The sequence below is a fragment of the Rhamphochromis longiceps genome, linkage group LG18 (genome assembly GCF_057381845.1).
Source record: "Rhamphochromis longiceps isolate RC_006_pf linkage group LG18, R_longiceps_female_GT1.1, whole genome shotgun sequence".
In the NCBI taxonomy this organism is placed as follows: Eukaryota; Metazoa; Chordata; class Actinopteri; order Cichliformes; family Cichlidae; genus Rhamphochromis; species Rhamphochromis longiceps.
Window position 1 is genome coordinate 25,510,333 of NC_140574.1, and position 20,493 is coordinate 25,530,825.

The following is a 20,493-nucleotide window of genomic DNA, read 5'->3' on the forward strand; positions in this document are numbered from 1 at the left end:
CGACAAGCTGAGTTAGTTGCTAACTCAGCAGCCATTTTTGTTACTAACATTAACAAAAGCTCTGCATTTAGTAACACCTGTTTACTTACCATTTCCAGCCAAAATGCCTGCTGTGGAAAAATACCTTTAACATTCATAAAATCCCTCAAATCACACTTCAGCGTTGGCACCAAGTTTTTAAAGAATAAAACAGAATGTTTACCTTAGGTCCTTTAAAAAAAAAAAAATTAAAAAAATTAAGAAAGAATACATTTGAAACTTAGTCTTTCTCACACCTGATGTTTATTTCAAAATAAGGCACAATTGTTTTAAAAAATAAATAAAACAATCACTGACATTTATAGTAGGTCTTAATAATTGTGTTTAAGGGATTATTGTCAAAAACCAATGTGCTGACATGGATTACAAACCATAGGCGTAAATTTCAAGGGGACACGTGCACCTCCCCAAAATATTAGACTTGAGACACTATGACCTTGTGTCTCCTTTTTGTGTTGTTTTTTTACACAAACAGAGACATTTCCCTCATGAACAGATGCAGAAAAGTTACAGAATGAACCAGAAAGTAATGAAATGAAGTGTCCGATCTAACCAACTGGACAGCTTTGGAAAATTCAAGGAGTGCATAGATTATGAACTTTTAGCTGTATTTTCACAAGTGTTACAGCTTTTCCATTCACACATCAAAGTAATTAACTTTCAGATAAACAATTAAACGACAAATAAGTTTCTGTTTTCCTACTATCTACTATAGAAATGTCTGTTTTTGTTTTACAACAAACAAATAAAGATCATTTTCCTTGAATTAACAAAAAATGGATATTTTATATTTGCAGGACAGTCTAGGTAATGAACTACCTTTTCAGGAACTACTTTTCCTGTAATTTATCACATATACTCACTGGCAAAGCTGTAAGCTTTGTGGATGCTGACTCATCCGGCCCCATTGAAAGGTTTCTTTGGAGGCATGGAAACGAGATATGGCATCCCTGATTTCATTGTGAAAGCTTCTAGTCAACTCTGTAGTGTGCATACACCGCAGCAAACAAACCAAACCACTCCATATATTGTAACAGGAGCTCAACTGTCATTAAAAAAGGAATGATACTTCTAATCTCTGCACCCTTTTCTTAAGGTTAATTTTATCTCTTTTCGCCTTAACCTCTCAACATGCATCTGAGGTGAACTTCATGATGCCAGAGGTTGCCACAAGGTCATCCTAACAATCACATACTCCCCCTGAAGGGGTCCTGTGGGGCTCTTTTCCATCTTTGAGCGATTCATCACATTCTCAGTCAGCTGCTCAGCGCTGCTGCCGCCTCTTCCGGTGCTGCCGGCGTCCCATATCTTGAAAAGGTCCTACAGGAGGGTCTGGTGTCACCAGGCCATCCGTCATCCTCTGGTAGACCAGCGTGGAGTCAGCTGCTACTGCACACAGCAGCACAGGAAAGCCCCTGTCCAGGACGTGTCGTATGCTGCATAGCAGAGAAGGAAGAAGCCGTAAGATTCAGAGGTTTGGCAGGGTAACCTGTGAGGGTAAAAGTGTGGGAGCTTGACCAGTGTCTTAACACCTTTTGTGAGTCACAGACTGGTGAGCGGGCAGGGGGAGGATCGTCAGAGTGGGCGCTCCTTCCTTCTCCCTTGCTTCCAGCAAAACCACCTGCAGCTCAGAACTCTTCACGCAGGACACCTCCTTCCAGCGCCGCACTGCAGAGAGCAAGAAGCTCAGTGTGAGTGTGAGCCTAAGTTATGACATCAGGTTTTTCTTCCTGTAAGAAAGGAATTAGAGCTGGGAGATGTAAGGAGTCCAGGATACGCTACACAGGGAATCTCAAACTGACTCCCGTGTTTCAGAACCCTGCCAAACTCACCCTCAGTAAGATCCATGTATACAAGAAAAGCTGCATGCACCTGAGCGCTGTCCTCAATCTGCAGGTCCTTCATCTGCTGGTACTGACACACACACACACAGATTACTCACAGTACGTTCCTGGCAGACTCCCTGCCTGCACACACAGAGCTGCTCTCACACTCACCGCGGGATGCTGCAGGATCCAGTTCGGAGGAGGACGTTTCTCTCCGCCTGACGCTCCCGACATGTTCGTTACTAAACAAAGCTGCAAGCGATCACCGGCTCAGTTACCACTACATGACGCCATGCTGTTGTAACGGCACGCTCTCACCCAGTGCGACTGTTAAAATCGTCCGTGCGGAAACGTTTTTGTTGTCCGTGCAAAACACGTACGCAGACAGGAGACCGCTCTCCTTTCTATGGGGCGCCGTTTGTAAAGTGAAACATGCTGAAATTAACGGCAACATTTTTCCACATTTAGCTCAAAACAAGTCATTTTTTACAACATTTAGTAAACCGGAGGTTTTCGGGAAGCTTTTATTTTGGTATTTCCGTTGATCCGTACAATAAATTTGCATATTAGCCTAAACATTTAGATTTAACATTTAACATTTAGATTTAAATATAATATTTAGATTTAACATTTAGATTTAATATTTAACATTTAGATTTAATATTTAACATTTGATGAAAAGTTACAAATATTTTACTAAATGTTGTAAAAAATTACTCGAAAAAACATGTTTTTGTAAGGTTTTGAGCTAAATGTGGAAAAAATGTTGCCGTTAATTTCAGCATGTTTCACTTTACAAACGCGCCCCATACCTTTCGGGGTCTGTATTCAAGTCGGTCATTTTTATTCATCATGCTAGTCCTAAAATTAACTTATAGGTAAATACTGGGCAAAAGTTTTGAGCCACACATCCTTTCTTTGTATTTTGCTTCCGAGGAGACTGACATTTCTGTTATTTTGAAAGTGGTCCTAACAAGACTTCCCCAGACTCTCTGAAAAAATTAGCAGTTTTAATTTAATTTTATGTATGTATGCAAAATATAAAAAGATGAGTGGTGACTCGGGACTTTTGCTCAGTACTCACTAGTTCCTGCATCGTTATAATTACTTTACGTATTACTGACATCTAATAAACTGACTTCCACCAACCGATCTTATAGAAAGAAAGAATAAAAACTGCACTTACAGCTGCCAGATGACTTTATTCATTTTAGCGAGACATTATCTCATCGAAAAATAATAAACAGTAACATTAATGGTGATATTAAATCTGCAGACTCGCAAAGCCTGGTGATCTTTAGATGTATGAGTGCCACTGCCACAAACACTATTAGAGACATTATTGTTAAATGACCTGGAGCCTCTTATCCACACACTGACAGAGACATTACGATAATTCTGCTTAATGTGGTTGATTCCGTAACCAGAGTCTTTATTCAGTCTTTGATCACTTTTTCATTGAATCATATTTTGTCATTTTTGGTTTCGCAATCAGAGCCCATGCATCGCTCCCGTGTCACTTGCTCTCTCTTCACCCTTTCCTCTTATACACAATAAATTCTCCTGAAACCAAGAACCTGTGCTTAAAAATAGATTTACTGTATTCCGGTGTTTAATGTCAGTTGTGTGTCCAGTTCACAGTTTACAGTTCTACGAATACTTCACCTTAAAAACAAAAATCCAACAACATTTATTGACATCATTTAAGGCTGGGGAAACTGGAAAGCCACTTATTCGCCTGAAATCTGAAACCAGTCTTAGACCAAAGGGAGAGGATGTCATCCATAGCATTAATGCTACACTGACAGCTGCGAATGGCAAGTGTGACATTTGAAAATCTCATAAATGTGAGCACACATTTTATCCGTAATAGTAAAAATGCCCACAAGATTTCTGGATTTCTGATAAAACTGGTACCAGTTGGAAGTTTTTTTGACAGTTTGAAACTGGGTGCTGATGAGTTAAGTTCCAGAGGAGCACAGCAGACAGACCTGGCTAAGAGAGCTCAATCACTGGCTGGAAGGTGAAGCTTGAGAAGTTCTCGTGCATATTGTCATACTGGAAAGTCCGGCCTTCTGGTAGGTAGTGAAGAGCATATGAATCTGAGAAATGCAGATTCATAGTATAAGGCTCTTTTGGGATAATTCTGTTCTGATCATTTGTGCGCTGGAAAAGCCATTAAAATATGTTTTTAAAAATGTATTTGCTTGCTCACATTTTTCACAGTCCTCCTCTCAGCTGCAGGCTGTGGCTATAGACATTCAGACGGTGACTGTGACTATAGCTGAGGTCGTCTGCTTCCTCTGACACTGCAACATCTGGAAGCACGTGCAGACTTAAACTGTGCACTGAGGACTTTCATTGTTAAAAACAGCTTCCCTATAGTCAACAGGGATGGACTTAAAATGATGATGGCTGCTGTCGCCCTCTAGGTGGTGCAGCAAGAACTGCAATAGGTGCCCCCCACCGCCCCCGCGAGCTTCTGAGGAAGTAGGATTTCGACATGTGGCTCATCATGAGTCCCAAATCCACCTCCTCTGTGATATGAACTCTGAGGATGTTTACGTGTGCCATGTTGAACTCACTGCCTGGGCTGCGGCCCCATTTAACTCTACTCATTTCCTTTCCTGTGTGGTGTGTGTGCTTTTTCTTCTGAGATGGAACGCTGTCTAGTCCCAGCTTCAGATATCAATAAAAATAATATTTGTGTACAAACCTTCCTGGAGTGTCGGTGTGAATTCTTTTTTAAAAGGGGACGAAAAAAGAAAACGTTTAAGAGCCATAATTATATAAACAGACCAGCTGATCCAGAGTCAAGTCAGAAGTTGTTTGAGGACTTCCTAGTAATCCTGGCTTCCACACCTCAAGACTGGCAAATCATAGTGTATGAGTTTTTCCAAAATAAAGTTTGCTTAGGAACAATATATTGTGTGTAGCCATGATTAAACGTCCAGCCAAGTTTAAGTGATAAATGCCTGGAAGTGCTCCTCAGAGTTAACATGCAGGAACATATGGCAATGCAGAAGGGTGGCTGTCAAGAAGTCATTCTTAAGGAAGGAAAACAGGGAAAAAAGGCCGAAATATGCCAAATTGCACAATAACTGGTCTGGAAATCAGTGGGAACAGGTGCGATGGAGAGATTACTCTAAATTTACAAGTTTTGGTTGAAATCATTGTCATTGTGTATGGAGGAGGCCAGGAGAGAGCTGCAACAGTGGGTGTCTACAGCCATCTGTAAAACACGGTGGAGGCTCTGTCATGGTTTAGAGCTGCATTTAGTAGTGTTGGAGATCCTGTTAATATTGATGGAATTATGAATGCAGAAAACTTTTTAAGGTTGACGGTGACAGAAACTGAGAGACTATATATAACCTACATTCAACCTTTGTTAGAGCTATAACGGAAAATGAAACAACGGGACCTCTTTTTTTTTTTAACTATCTTTACAATAATGTACTTCACAAACTGCTTTGAGACTTACTTTGAACGCACCAAACTCTGTGTGTTCAGGTGTGACGTGTCCTCTGCTGCAAAAGTGCTGAGAGCATTGTACATAATGGAGTCAGTAACATGGCCCAACCTATATTTGTGTGGGGCTCTAATTATGGGATACTGATAATATATAGCATCATAGTTTCCTTTCGTGTTATGTAAAGATCTACTTATAGGGAGAGAAGTATCTTTATTAAAACATGAATTCCAAGTCTATTATTTTCTGTTTTATTTAATCTGGTGTGATAACTGTAGTAATGACAGTCAGTTTGTTTTATTAGATAAAGGCAAGAAACATAGCTGTTATAGATGCTGTGTTATAGAAGTCTATTATAATTATATTATAAATATAAAATCAGCAGTTAAAGGAAGCAGATGTTTTTGCGTGGTGGCGACACTATGAAAATGCATTATTGGAGTGAACTATGCCAATTCAAGAGAAAAAGCTCTCTTGGAGACAAGAAGGAGTCCTTGATCATATACTACAACTCCTCTCCTCACAGTAACACCACATTTAATACCACGTTCAAATGCCATGTTAGCTAGAGCACTGAGTCACGGGAGGTACACTGCTTTGCTTAAAGCCACCTGAACTGTGACCTTTAATTGAGGTTTCTGCTCACTGAAATAGTTGACATTTCATAAAGTATGACATGCTCTTTGAAAACCTTCAGGGAAATACTACAGTCATATACTGCTATTAACCTATGATTAGCATGCCTATTAGCATATTAAGCTATGTTTTTAAGTGTAGTTGAAAGTAGCTTTAGCATCATAGTTTTTGAGAAGTTATTGCTACATTTGAGTTGTGTTGTAGTTCATTTATAGCATAAAGATAAATGTTTAACAAATCTGCTGATTAACCTGGAAAAAAACATATTCTGTAACAACAAATGTGCTTGAGTTTGTATACAATACATGGACTGTATGTAGGTACGCGTATGTAGATGGAGTTATGATATATTCAAAGTGAGCATCAGAATGGGGAGGATGGTTGCTGGTGCTGGACGGTCTGAGTATTTCACAAACTGCTAATCTACTGGGATTTCCCCCACACAACCGTCTCTATGGTTTACAGAGAAGAAGAAAATATCCAGTGAGCTGCAGTTTGCTGATGCTAGAGGTCGGAATAGAATGGCTTTAAGCTGATAAGAAGGTAACAGTAACTCAAACAAGCACTTATTAAAGTCTGTGAGAGACCATCTCTGAACCTTGAAGCAGATGGGCCACAGCAGCAGAAGACCACAGCAGTTGTCACTCCTGTCAGCCGAGAACAAAATGAGGCTGCAAATTACACAGGCTCACCAAAATTGGATAAAAATTAGAAAAATATTCTGTTGTATGTTGAGTGTCAATTTGTGCTGTGACATTTGGATGGTAGCTTTTGGCATAAGAAACACAAAAGCATGGATGCATCACATCTTGTATCAACAACTCAGGCTGGTGATATTTTCTTGGCATACTTTGGGGTACAAACTGAGCCTTGTATGAACACCAAAGCCTACTTGCCAAAATCCATTCCTTTATGGCCACAGTCTTTCCATCTTCTGCCGGAACACAATGTCATAAATACTCTCAAACTTGTTTCTTGAACAATCTTGAGTTGAGTTCACTGCACTCAAATATCCTCCACAGTTAACAGATCTCAATCCATTAGAGCACCTTTGGGATGTGGTGAACCAGGAGATTTTCATCACGGATATGCAGCCAACAAATCTGCAGCTCAGTTCTATTCAATTCAATTCATATAGCACTAAATCACAGCAGAGGTCATTTCAAGGTGCATTACATTGTAAGGTAAAGATCCTACAATAATACAGAGAAAACCCCAACAATCAAGCCACCATCTCTGGACGAGCACTTGGCAACAGTGGGAAGGAAAAACTCTCTTAACAGAAAGAAACTGCCAGCAGAACCAAGCTGGGAGAGGGGCAGGCATCTGTCCCAAACAGCTTGGGATGAGGGGAGGAAGACTATATGGACCAAAATCTACAGGGAAGGTTTCCAACACCTTGTTGAATCCATGCTACAAATAATTAAGGGCGAATGAATGAAAAGGAGATTTGCAAAGTGTACCTATTAAAGTGGGTAGTGAGCCTGTTTATCCCTAAAGGGAGGGTTGCTCATAATATCATTTTAGTGTGAAAGGCATTAACTTAGTTAGTTGGATACTAGTTAAAATATAATATTTTAAATCTTTTTAGGCGAGTTAATAATACCCTAAATGGTCCGCAGAACAAAGCACATTAGGACCATAATTCATGTAACATATTTACTATCAACAACGAATAATTAGGAAGCTGATTTAGATCTCAAATAATGGCAAACTACTGGTCATACAGAATAAGCGCTATATAATACAGCCAATGGGCTACTAATAATTCACACTAACTAATCCACCAGTGTGTGAATGTGAGTGAATGAATAGTGGAATTGTAAAGCGCTTTGAGGGTCTCGAAAAGCACTATATAAATGCAATCCATTATTATTATTATTAATACTAATAATATGCAATAGCTAACAGTTATCACTTGTAGCATACAATACAGTATTGCTAAGTTATTTATATAATTTACACCGTCTTCATTAGACAGATGAAAAAAAAATGCACAAATAAAAGATGAACTTAATTTTTATTTCTTAAAAATAGCACAGGTCAAGCAAACATTGGAAACATTTAATATTAGTACTGTTCCATATCACAAAATGAGTTATGAAAAGAATAATTAAACCACACAAACCATATAAGTTTTTCGATATGTAATAAATTAATCAGCATAACATAAGAAACAAAACCATGCTTTGTACTTCTGTGTCGCACAGGAAATATTGAAACTCCAATGCCGAAAATTTAAGACACCTGAGAATATAAATATCAAAACAGCTTGCTGCAGCAATTATTTAGTTCCACGGTTCCTCCACATCTAAAGCTTTGATAAGAGGACTTTTTAAAAAATTACATTAATGTAAAAATTAGCATCAATTTAAAAAAAAAAAAAAAAAGAACATCCATTTCTGTACAATGTGCATATCTGAGATAGTGTGGTGACAAGAAAAAAAGAAAATGCCTTTTTGCCCCCAGCTCTTGGTGAGGCGGCGCAGCAAAAATTAAATCCGAAATGGACTCAACTCCAAGCCACATTCAGTGATGTGAGCAAACAGATTTTGGATTGAACATATTCAATCATCATTCTCAGTGAAATGACAGTCTGCAAATATTTTTACTTTGTATTTAATTGCCCCCTTTTTCAACTTCTGCTCCAGCGAGTAGTGAAGTTTAACCCTTTGTAGATCTGAGCTTTAATGACTATGGAGATTAAACTGCTACTGTCTATTCACAACAACAGGTCACTGAGGAAAAGAAGAAGCAGCTACACAGGTAGTAAAGGTGTTGCATATTGAGTCAGTAAGGACGAGGGTACGTAACAGGCCATCTGGCTGATAAAAACAACTCTTTTCTTAAAAATCCAAGGCTCGATGGTTTTATAGGAATTTCTGAAAGACTGGTTGGATGGATTTTACACAGACACTGCAGAAAAAAAAACAACTGTTTTGACTGTGAGGTATGTTCTTCTTGTGACAATATAGCTTGAGAGTCTATATCAGACGCGTTTGCTCCTCTGATAAACAGTCCACTCGTTCAAGGTCACTGCCAGCAGCAACCGAAAACTTTCAAAAGCTCGGCATTCACTTCAAAGAAAACAGCTCCAATTAAAATGAAATCGATGGGAAAACGAAGACGGCGTGACACGAATCAGCGAGACAATCGCGCCGATCTTAATGTGGAGGAAAGCGAAACAGATCTGGGGAAGCCAATCCCATCTAGACACATTACACAACAAAAGAGATGGCCTGGATGACTGAGAAAACACAAAAATAAGGAAAGGAAAAGGCAGGGTTTTTTTTGTTTTGTTTTTTTAAAAACCACTGGTTATCAACACAAAGTTCCACAGTGCCCACTTGGAGTAACACAGTAACAGTGCAAGCCATTACACTATCCAGCAAAATATACCTGTGAGAAAAAAGTGCTTATTGCATAATGAGTTTCTGTTATGCGCCTGCAAGAGGGCACACATACCTATACAATGATCCAACTGTAAACATGGTGCAAAGTAGTTATGACATAGTTTAAGGCTTTCAAAGTTTCCTGAAGAAGTGTTCACTGAGTTAAAGGAATATGTCCATAAGCGGGACAAACAGTGGAAATATTAAAAAAAGAAATAACACATGCACACACACACTCTCTATTCAGACCTGGACACTACAAGTGGGTCATAAGTACATAAAATACATTACAGGTTTGACTGATTTGGTAAATGGTGGATCTAATATTTTGGATGGGTTCATTCCTGAAATCGAAACTGATCATTTCATATAGATTTAGGTGCCAGCGTCCCTAAATCTACCGAACAGGTTCCGATCAAATCCACATTTGTGTATCACTATTCAAATCAAACACCGGTGGAACTTTTATCATCAGGGATGCACTGATATACAAGCAAAAACTGTGACTGGCCGATGACCGATATAAGACTGAATCTACCGATAGTTATCTGTTGTGTCAAATTAACTGGGATCTACTTTGTTTCCAGGGCATAAAAGAGTTCATAAACAACAACAAAAACTAAACACAAGAGTAGAAAAAATACTGGGCTTGGATATCGGGGAAATTTTGTGTTTTTCCGACATTGGAACCGACCTGGAATTTCACAATCAGTGCATCCCCAAGTATTATTAATGGCTGCTTCAGTGACACGACTGCACAGCCCACATTTATAATGTGTAGATGAGGGGAAAAAAAAACGTTCCACTGATCTAATCTTCTCAGAATTTGTTTTTGGTTTCCACATAATCAGTTACAGTAAGATTTTGCCCCACCCCTCTCCCGATGCTACTCATAAGACTCTGATTTATCTGCTGTTAAAAGAAATAACTGGCACGTGTCTATATTTTGTCATCTTTCTCCCTCGATGAGGAAGTGAATGCTTTTACTTTGAAGGCAGCAGGCTTAAAAACAAAACGAAAAAAAAAATAAATTAAAAAAAATCAACTTGCATACAAAACATTTCTCATTTCTGTCAATACAAAAAAAAAAAAAAAAAAAAAAAAAGGTAAATCTAAAATAAACCGCACACACCAACACTCACAGGCAATGCCATTCTATCAAGCATACGTACTGTATGTTACCCCTAATATAAGGACTACAATTCATCACGTGTATTATTCTGCTAGTAGCATTACCATTTTTTTTCTACATTAAAAGCTTAAAGCTTATATACATTTGCATCAGGTTTAGACATAATACTGCTGTGTATTATGTGTCAGCATTTCATTGATGATAACTGGTGGAGCCTTAATGATGGCGTGCAAACAACTCTTCTACATTGAAATTCGATCCACTTTCAGGCTAAAATGAGTATTTGATCTACACTTGAATTGGATATATGTGAAAAAATATTGACTTCAACGGAGATGGTTACTGAAGCCGTATTAAAAAAACATGAAGGAATGTGTCACCGCTAGAACTTAATATCAGCAAAGCTACAAACAAACAAAGATTTTTAACAAGCATCTATCCATCGCCTCACTATCTAACATCCCAATATTGTGCTACTCATGGTAAATAAAGGTTACTAACAAGGTAGAAATGAACCACAAGAAAACCAGAGGATTATTTGGCTGATGATGATGATGAATGTGCAGATTTGTACAGACAATAATATAAAGAAATCCCTGCAATCTGTGAAAGTGTTTCAGTTTGAGACGATGAGGTTACCTTCAGGGTTGGGTTTGATTTTAATCGACTGAAATCTGCTTCGTGATTCTCGTTCTTATCGAATCCTGAGATCAAAATTTTACGAAAGGCAGAAAAAAGAATTCCTGTGATAAACGTATGCTGCCATCAGGTGGATATCCACAACGAGGTATTCTTGATTTGATTTTTTGGTTTAAACGAAATACAATATTTGTGCTAGCTGTGTGTGTTTCACTTCTATGGCAGTTAAAACCTACTGATTTTTATTTCAGCAGGCTATGTTGCAAAACACCGTTTAGTACTTTTCCAAGGCATGCTGGGACTTTTGCAACTTTTATGTGATATACCTGGCATTAAATTCTTGGGATCTCATCCACAAAACTCTTTTGTGGTCTAATATCACTGCTACTGATGCAGGACAGTAAAAACTACATTCTCAGATCATCCTGCAGTAAGTCTACCTTCATGCCTCTAACTTTCCTTAACTGCAGTGATTATGATAGATTTCACTCTATCATTATTGGGTTTTCTGAGGCTTAGCCTAGTCTGCCATACTGTAAACATCACACACACACGCTCATGTAACTGCCGATGCAAATGGAAGCACAGTAGGTCCAAAGTCTTGCTTTCAGGAAACGACAAGTGGAACCAAAAGCCGCATTTCTTAACGAGTCCCCGGTTCTCTTAGGTTCGTAACAATTTTCAAACCCAACCCTGGTTGTTGTTGAGTGGGTGGACAGTGTTCATGTGACTCAACTGTGTGGACACAGAGACGCATCCAGCTCTGCGTGTGTATGTTTGTGTGTACGTGCACATTTGTTTTTAGTGCAACACAGCAATGCTAAGTCCTAACTAGTGGATCTGATTGTAGTCGGTTCACTTGAAACTAACGTTGACCGTCTTGTGCTCCCGTCAGTGCACAGCAAACCCACGCCACCCTAATTGTGCACGTCCGGATCAGAAGCTGAGGACGCGCCCCTGTTGCGCCCCAACATGGATGGCTTGAAGTCAGGATGACGGCGGGCGTGCTTGATCAGGTGGTCGCTGCGCATGAAGCGCTTGTTGCACAGCGGGCACTGGAAGCGTTTTTCCCCTGTGTGGGTGCGAGTGTGGCGGGCGAGCTCATCGGAGCGGGCAAACTTCTTCACACAGTTAGGCCAGACGCACGGAAAGGGCCTCTCACCTGGACACGAAGGCAACAGAGAGCAGAGAGAAATCAGTCGCCAGGTTTGCAGAGAAAGCACACAAGACGGTGTTTCATGACTAAACAGACAAACACACGGGAACAGAAATGCTACTCCCTTCTCTCTGACGAGAATCGGTTTTACAATAAACAACTGCATACATAAAAGGAAACAAAAATGCACTATTTTCACTGATCTTTGATCTATGATTGGTTAAGGTGCAAATTTCTGCAACTAACAGCCTAACTATGAAATAAAACGTCAGAAAAAGTGAACAGTTCCTGCTGCCAAAAATGCCCCACGGCCTCGGGTCATTAAACCTCCACATTATTCAATAATGTATAAAAAACAAATGTTTACATGTGAAAAGGTAAAACCATGAAGTATGGATTGAAAATGTCAAAGTAAAAGCTGACAAAATTTAAACTCATGGACTGTTTTGGATTAATTCACTTTCGTGTCATTTCAGTTCGCACGTGTGCTTTATTTTGCCTCTAATACATCACATCAAACTGATTCTTCATATCTTTTGTGTAGTCCTCAGATATAAGTCGCTGTTGAAGCCCACATTATTCTGTGCTTTCAAATGAACTAGGAAGGGAAAAACAGGTTTTGTATGCTTACAGTTTGTGTTATTGCACAATGAAGGAATCTGTTAATCTGATTACTTAAATCAGATCGATTTAAACACAGTGACACAAATGTAACACCTGCATTACCACTTTTCACGTATATTTAGATACGTGAAAAAAAGATATAGGATCTAGATGGCTAAGATTAGCCTTCCTGGGCTACTACTAGGCTTAATCTCCGGCAGGCAACACGAGTCAAACCCAGGATAAGCGAGTGGGATGCTCGGTGCCATTTGCAAGATCACAAAGCCTGGCCACGTTGTTGCTGCAGAACTCTGTGGGCGTTCCCACAACACCGTCTTTGAGCCGTTTCCTGCCCTTAATCCATTTGCGCCTGCTCAGTGACACTGGACACGCCAAATCCAATGATTTGCGAGAAAAATCACACTTAAAGTCACTAATAAAGTTACGCTATCGTTCTGACGGATGAACTATTCACAACCAATCTGCCTTTATTACATAATTAAAACACATGGGTGAGGTGTATGGTGACGTGTAATTACGTATTCACTCAAAAAACACCCCAAATGCGTTGAAAAACCTATATATGGCAAAGGGGTGGCGCATCCAGAACTGGATATCAATACATTTGATCAATAATTTACACATCGCGGAGGATTGATTTCAACTTGTCAGCATACGTGAGGGTGAGAGTGTGATGCCCAGAGAAAAACTACACAGCGCCAAGCACTTGCTGAGGCCTTTTACGTTGTCCCACTATCATTTTCAGCGCTTTCAACTTTAAGGTTTCGTCTTACGTTCATTTCATATGCAAATCCAGCCGAGAGGAAGACTTTCGTCACAGGTTTTAACGTCCAGCCCAGTTCTTTTGTTGGTTTACTTCTTTGTCAGACTCCGAGGGGAGCGTTTCCCCCTTTGTTTGGCTAAATTACTTTAACAAGTTCTAAAAAGAAAAAAAAATCATAAAGAAGCAGCCAGCAGGCACGCTTACAGTAGTTAGTGAAAGGCACAGCACTCCCACCCCTCATATAGGTCTGATTAAACGATAAAACCGTCTGCTTACATGGCACCGAGGAAAGCAGAAGTTGGGGGTACAAAGTTGAGCTATGCCAAGGGTCTAGCTAAGGCTGTGTAAATACATGACATGTGAACTGCTGACATGACCGATGTGTTGTGGTCGTTCCCCTCCATACCTGTGTGCGTCCGGATGTGTGCCTTCAGGTGGGAAGATTTCCCATAAACTCTGTCGCATCCGTTAAAAGTGCACCGGTGTCGCTTCACCCCTCCTCCTGCTCCCCCGGCCCGCTGCTGGTGCTGCTGTCCGGGGACCGGGGTGGCGGTGGGGGTCATGGTAGGGGTGGTCGGGTCGGACAACGTGGTGTAACCGCTCTCCCCACCACACGAGGAGTTGCTGTTCTCCGAATAGGCCGACATGGGGCGGAACTTGCCGTGTAGGTCGGTGAGGATACCGGCCACCGCCACCACGTTAGCTCCCTCCAGCCTCAGCGTGTCCCGCACTTCCCTGTCCTCACTCGACCCTTCGGGCTCCCCGGGGAGCAGGCCCACCGAGGCAGGCTGGTTGGCGGGGGCGACCGGGGTGGGTCTGTGTAGAACAGGACCGCTAGATATCGATACCAGACACTCGGCAGCGAAATAATCAGACGACGCAATCAGCGACATCGTTATCTACTTTGCTTTGTTGTATTTAGCTAAAAAAACAAAAAAACAAAACAAGAGTTAAAAAACAATCGACCAGGAGGGGCTAACGGTAACGTTCGTCTGATCCCGACCTCGTTTTCATCAAACTGGACGAACAAACCGCTTCCAGCAGAGCCTTGTTACCGCCATATAGCGTCTCAGCAGCTTGAGAATCACTGGATAAAACAAAGAAACGGCACGTTTACATGCAATAACACACTAAGACCGTGTTAATTCTCCCGGTCCAACATGCGTGCCCCTCACTGTCTGACGGTTCATTGTGTCTGAGCCTCCCAGAAGCCGGTCAAACCTACGCCCCCTGGTCCCGGACTGACGATGCGTTCGGGCTCATCGGTGAACGCCTTTTGGTGGCGTACACTGGTACAAATGTCTACAAAGCTCTGGATAATTCTCTGATTTTGTTGTTACAGATACCCACATCCGTGTCATTTAACAGATATGGCAAACTCACCCATGTACTGAAGATAAAAACTGACATAATTTGAAGATATCATCGTGTAGGTACACCTGTGAACGTGTCATTTTTTTTAAACGCTAAATCATACTTATGGCTATAAAGGTAACAAGCTAAATAGTTGTGCAAAGTCATGCCTGAAATTTGCGGCAAAAGGCGGTTAATGTCTATATTTTTTTACAGGAAGTTGTAAAATACGATTTTTCAGAGTCTTGAATGCCGCGCGGACCAGAATCTCGCAGTGACTGACGTCGCAGCACGGGCGTGGACCGCGGGGTTGGGTGCATCGTGGAAAGTAGGTGGCACTGGAAGCCTGCCTGTTAAACGATGGGGGAAGGAGATGGGGATGAAAGGCGTGTTGTATAATTTAGTTTGAGCTCAGTCTGAGAATAAGGAACGTGGCCGAGTGGTGGGGGTGAAAATAATTCTGTAAAAACGCCATCATAGCTGCCAGAGCCTCTACTTCCCCACCTGCTTGTTATCCATACCACACAAACACTAGATGTCCCTATTTTCATGCGTTAACTACTCTCAGCTGTGTTTCTTTGTCTTCTGAAAAGTTTGTAGATCAGCTTTTCAGTTCACTAACAAGTGTTTAGTGTATAAGTATAAGGAAATTATTCTTCTGAAAGTTCTTTTGCCTAGGTTAGCACTCCTGTCTGATATATATGTGTCAGAAATGTGTGTGGCTAAAGGGGGGCATGGGATGGCACCACTCCCATCTAAAGTTTGATTACTCCTCCCACTAGTAGCTACGCGAGCTGTGCAAAAGTCTTCCGCCACCCCTCATTTCTTTTTATTTTGCTTCAAGTGAGCCAGACTTTCTTCTCTTGAGCAGTAGTTCTCCAGGATGCCTGAAGGTCATTCAGAGTTATTCTTTGGACAGTGGCTGCTTTTCACTCATGTTCAGTCCAGTCCTTGTACCTTTCCATTTTTAGAGGAATGTTTTTTGTTTGTTTAAAGCTACTTAACACTGACCTATGAATCATCCAAGCACGGAAAAGGCAACGAACACAAGGGATGAACCCGTGTTCTGTGTACACATAACAGGCAACTTAGCAAAGAACCAGTTTTAAATTGTATCTTTTGACACTTTGTTAGTAGCAGCCTATCACAAAAACATAATTTGTTACCATTCCATTAGTTAGATCTATAAAAAATGCCAAAGATAACAGAAAATAGTATTTTTGCACTAACAAGGTGATTCCCAAAGAGCTATTAGCTAAAAGCTTGCCCTATCTCAGGATGCATAGTGTGTTCAGGCCTAAAAACCTACAGTAGATGAACAATATCTGAAAGCATGTCCTTCAAAAATAGCAAAGTCCAGCAAAGGCCTGATGCAGGAAATGAGAGATGCAACTACTCCTTCAGTTGATCCATCTACTGTTCATTGAAGCTTCATCAGAAATGGTCTCACTGGAAGGGTGGCTGTCAAGAAGCCATTCTGAAGGACTGGAAACAAGGAAAAAATGCTGAGATATGCCAGATCACAAAATAACTAGACTGAAAATCAGTGACAACGTGTCTGATGGAGTGTTGAATCCAAATTTGAAAATGTCAGTTCGAATTATCATCAATATGTACAGAGGAGGTCAGGCGAGAGTTACAACAGTGAGTGTCTATAGTCATCTGCAAAACATGGTGGAGGCTGTGTCATGGTTTTGAGTTGCATTTCGGTCAGTGATGCTGAGATGTGGAGATCTTGCTAAACTTGATGGACTTATAGAATGGAATTAACACAGGAAAGTACCATCAGGTATACAATCTGGAATCTGTTTGAGCACGACAATGATCCCAAAAACACTGCCAATGCAGTAAAGCATACCTGGGTAGAAAAACACACAATGGCGCACTATCAGTCATGAATTGGCCTCCGCAGAGCCCGGACCTCAACATTATTGAAGCAATGTGGGATCACATTAACAGAGAACAGAACAAAAAGCAGCCAACATCCAAAGAAGAGGCCTGGAGGACTATTCCTTAAGATTACTTAAAGAAATTACAGGAAAGCTGTGTTGAAAAATAAAGATGGTCACACCAAATATTGACTTTCAGGCTTGTTAGAGGCTTTCAAAAAATGCCATACAGAGCTTTGAACCACACCCTACCAATTTTAAGTGGTTTGGTATTTATATTTCTTACTTAGTTACCTGTGTGCCGCCCCATTTTAAAAATCCTGCAAACACCCCAGTCTCCAACTCAGTATCCGTGCAGCTGCCAGCTTTGCAAAGAAATTCTCTCTTTACGTGGTTCATGTCTTATGTCTGTCCAAGTCAACAAGGGTGTAAGAAAACTTGATGTTTTGTGAGGCCCGGTGTTCTGTCAAGTGATTGGCTCAGTGAATGTTTGTAGCTTCAGTCTTGGAAGGTATTTCCTGATTGGTTGCTGTGAGCAGTATGGGTCACAGAGGAAGCCCATGTACAAGCCTGGTCATTCAGTGGCTGTGAACAGTGCTTGGTTTTCATCTCACTCATATGTGGAGGATCGGAGGCAGCCAGACCTGTAGTGGGTTGCTATGGCAGTATTGTTGTTACTCTTCAATGGTGTACTTATTTTTCTCCTGCTACATGGTAAGTTTTATGGTTTGCTTTGTTATATTAGTTCTTGAAGAGTGAATTCATTTTCCAGTCAAAACAGGGTTTGGCTGTAGTAGATGTTATGTATAGAAGTTTGACAAGGGCTGTAATGTTCTGTCGATATGCCTGAGATGTTTTTTTTTCCTTTTCAGTAGGTGATTGCCTACAGGGGAAACCAAATCTCTGTGATTTAAGTTGTTCTGGTAAGATCTTTGTTACTTAGTCTAATGGATCTCAGATTTATGGATGCATGCACACTGACAAGGAGGGTTTTTTCCCTCAAAATTTCCTTTTCAATTTTTTAATTGTGTATTATTTGCTAAATTATTTTCACTAGGATTTCCTACCTCTGAATTACTCTATCAGAAAGGGGTGAGATACACTTACAGGTATAGCACGACAATTACCAGCACCCTTCACGGCTCCACTGGTGGCAGGAATGGTCTGGCTTTGGACTGTCTGGTTGATATTGACGTGGTCTCCAAGTGTCACCTAATGATGCAGGTCAGCTTTAATAAAATAGTTTTTGCAAAAAACAACAATAAAAACGCATTATTAAATAACAAAAAATCTGATATTTAATGTGCATGTTTGATCTCTACAGATAAGGAATCCACAGATAAAACGGCTTTCCCCTCAAAAGGAGCACTCTGTGCAGCATTTAAAAAGTCTGAGGTAAAGCCAATGTATAGATTTAATACAGTCCGGTGTGTTTTCACAGATGATGGCGAGTGAATGAGTGCAGAATTCCTTCTCTTCTGTTTCCTTTTGCATGTGTGTGTATGCCATTCTGTCCGCTCATTTTGGAATGCTGCAGATGTTTTTCCTGTGAATCTGATTCCCCGTTCAGATGCTCCACTTGTCTGTGTTCCCTGGTCTTGTGGGGGCCTCATCTGGTGTTTTTGTTTCCCAGGGAGTCACTGGAGAGAACACGCCTCAAGTTCTCCCTCCAGAGGGGGAAGGTCACGGCCCTCTGTCTGCAGGAGGGGGAGCAGGTGTGGGCTCTGAACATTAAAAGGGCTCTACTGAGCATGTTCCAGACGTCCCCCATGGCTTCCAAACTGACATTAGAAAATGAGGTGGGTTAGTGGAAACCGAATTTGTTTCCATTCATTTCCTAAATATGCATGTATATGAAGAAATTCTTCCCAGGCGTATTTAACTTTCGTTCACTCTTTCTTTTCCTCAGACGGATGTGTACGGCACCTGCATCAGCAGGTACGAGAGGCGAGGACTCATACTGCTGAAGACCAGGGATCTAAAACAGTGCCATCAGTCCAGGCTGGCAAACTTCTGGCCTCATTCAGTTGCTCTGAGTGAAGACACAGTAAGATTAGGGATCTTTCTCAACAGTGTTTGGAAATGTTGATATGTCATTAATTAGTGACTGACAAAGTTGGGAATAAACATGCACATGGTGGTTATTTTATGGTGTAATTCCTGTAATTTGGAATGAATACTTCTAAGGAAAAGGCAGAAAAAGGAGTGATGGTGCTAGTCCTCTGCACAGCTGAATTAGAACATATATTAAAGTGTGCATTTGAGTCATATTCTAATGATAATGAGTTTGTTTCTTCTTTGTCTTTTTGTTCTTTTTTGCTAGTCAATGCATTTGGAGCTACAGTGTGCTCAGCGCCATGGCTCTGTAATGGAAGAGGTTAACTGTACTGAGGCTGTATCCATGATGACATGGTCCAGGACTACAGGGATGGTGAAAACCCAAACAGTGTCTAAGCTACTCTTGCTCAGAGCCCAGCCAGGAAGTCCTCTAGGAGCAGGTCAGAAGACTCTGCAGTCACCTTAATCGAATCTAATCCCACTCACCACCCTATGTCCCAAACATGTCACCTGTGTGAGTTAATGAGGGTTTGATAATGGCATTCATAGGAATGGGTCAGCACTGACTGCTATACCAAGCATCTCTCTGATTTCATGAAATCTTGGGGTTCCGTTACTCCACCCATGGCTGTTTGTTTACTGTTTTATAATACACTAACCCCATGTTTGCCTCAAAATGCTGTGAACTGTGGGTCTTTCCCTCACATGAAGTCTGCAGAAGCACAAAAAGTTTGGTAAACTGGGCTCAAAATGTCTGCTAAAGAACTCTCTTGCACTTGACAATTTAACAGCGTGAGCGCATCCATGGTCTTAGCCAGTGCGCATCTCTGTGGCATTGGCTCTTACCCTTTCAGAGACCTTGATTCGTGTTCTCCTCATTGTCCCTGCAGATTCCTTAGGCACTCGTGTGCCAGCTGACCTTCAGTTTGAGGATGAAGGAGCTGCAAGGCTGGGAAAAACTAGACCAGCAACACCACAGGAAGTTGGTCAGACTGTCAGGATGTTATGCAGCCTCACCTCAGACCCACAACTGGTAGGCCATAAATGCAGCAGGTCACAATCTTTTAATTATATCAATTATACTGCAGCCCTCTTCAGCAGTGACTGTGAATAGCTTACATTGACTGCACCATGTCAGATCATTGAAGGTGTGTTTGTATATGTAATTCATGGCTGGACATCCACTGAAGGTTTTGGTGCAATAGCTCAGAGAGTGATTACTATGAATATCCTTTCTAAAGGTTAGTCTTGCTCAGCCTGGCAACTTGTTTACATGGGAGGTTTATAAAGACTTTCCCCAGACCAGCGGTTGGCAACCTGCGGCTCCGGAGCCGCATGCGGCTCTTTAGTCCTTTAAGTGCGGCTCCGCATGGTTTGGGAAAATAAATTAGAAGTATTTAGCTGAAGTGCATTTTATTTATGTTAGTTTGGAATATTTGTGATATTGAAATATAAAAATAAAAATATATTCTATTCTATTCTATTTTTTCATCGCTCAAAATAAGCGTCACACTCGC

At 40.9% G+C, this 20,493-nt stretch overlaps 3 protein-coding genes across 5 annotated transcripts in view; 1 reads left to right on the plus strand and 2 right to left on the minus strand.

The window, feature by feature from the left end:
* Window positions 1–263: 263 nt before the first annotated feature.
* On the minus strand, window positions 264–2,202 carry tsen15 (TSEN15 tRNA splicing endonuclease subunit). The gene is made up of 4 exons (XM_085389172.1): window positions 2,037–2,202; window positions 1,872–1,953; window positions 1,572–1,707; window positions 264–1,475 (listed from the first exon to the last, which is right to left on the minus strand). Exons 1-4 carry the CDS (start codon window positions 2,097–2,099, stop codon window positions 1,304–1,306), a joined length of 453 nt encoding a protein of 150 aa, XP_085245298.1. The 5' UTR covers window positions 2,100–2,202; the 3' UTR covers window positions 264–1,303.
* A 6,562-nt stretch (window positions 2,203–8,764) lies between these two features.
* Window positions 8,765–14,931, minus strand: LOC146648415 (Krueppel-like factor 9). 2 transcript variants are annotated; one of them, XM_085389480.1, is made up of 3 exons: window positions 14,680–14,931; window positions 14,083–14,598; window positions 8,765–12,295 (listed from the first exon to the last, which is right to left on the minus strand). In XM_085389480.1, exons 2-3 carry the CDS (start codon window positions 14,567–14,569, stop codon window positions 12,051–12,053), a joined length of 732 nt encoding a protein of 243 aa, XP_085245606.1. In that variant the 5' UTR covers window positions 14,570–14,598; window positions 14,680–14,931; the 3' UTR covers window positions 8,765–12,050. The 2 variants fall into 2 exon arrangements, with proteins under 2 accessions (XP_085245606.1, XP_085245605.1); XM_085389479.1 differs by having other exon boundaries at window positions 14,083–14,927.
* A 2,584-nt stretch (window positions 14,932–17,515) lies between these two features.
* apoltp (apolipoprotein lipid transfer particle homolog) overlaps window positions 17,516–20,493 on the plus strand; it is a 41,888-nt gene continuing 38,910 nt past the window's right edge. For both annotated transcript variants that reach the window (XM_085389113.1, XM_085389114.1), the window contains exons 1-8: window positions 17,516–17,632; window positions 17,791–17,841; window positions 17,976–18,142; window positions 18,243–18,313; window positions 18,552–18,717; window positions 18,828–18,965; window positions 19,242–19,416; window positions 19,867–20,009. In XM_085389113.1, coding sequence (XP_085245239.1) covers window positions 17,578–17,632; window positions 17,791–17,841; window positions 17,976–18,142; window positions 18,243–18,313; window positions 18,552–18,717; window positions 18,828–18,965; window positions 19,242–19,416; window positions 19,867–20,009 — 966 coding nt within the window. In that variant the 5' untranslated portion in view covers window positions 17,516–17,577. The remainder of the gene's footprint in view (window positions 17,633–17,790; window positions 17,842–17,975; window positions 18,143–18,242; window positions 18,314–18,551; window positions 18,718–18,827; window positions 18,966–19,241; window positions 19,417–19,866; window positions 20,010–20,493) is intronic.

Excerpts from the sequence above, each read along its gene's own strand:
- LOC146648415 (XM_085389480.1), bottom strand. The coding sequence starts at position 14,569 with ATGTCGCTGATTGCGTCGTCTGATTATTTCGCTGCCGAGTGTCTGGTA. Across the intron at positions 12,296-14,082 it reads ACACATCCGGACGCACACAG|GTGAGAGGCCCTTTCCGTGC; the intron begins GTATGGAGGGGA and ends CTTCGTGTCCAG.
- tsen15 (XM_085389172.1), bottom strand. The coding sequence starts at position 2,099 with ATGTCGGGAGCGTCAGGCGGAGAGAAACGTCCTCCTCCGAACTGGATC. Across the intron at positions 1,954-2,036 it reads GGATCCTGCAGCATCCCGCG|TACCAGCAGATGAAGGACCT; the intron begins GTGAGTGTGAGA and ends TGTGTGTGTCAG. Across the intron at positions 1,708-1,871 it reads ATACATGGATCTTACTGAGG|TGCGGCGCTGGAAGGAGGTG; the intron begins GTGAGTTTGGCA and ends TGCTCTCTGCAG.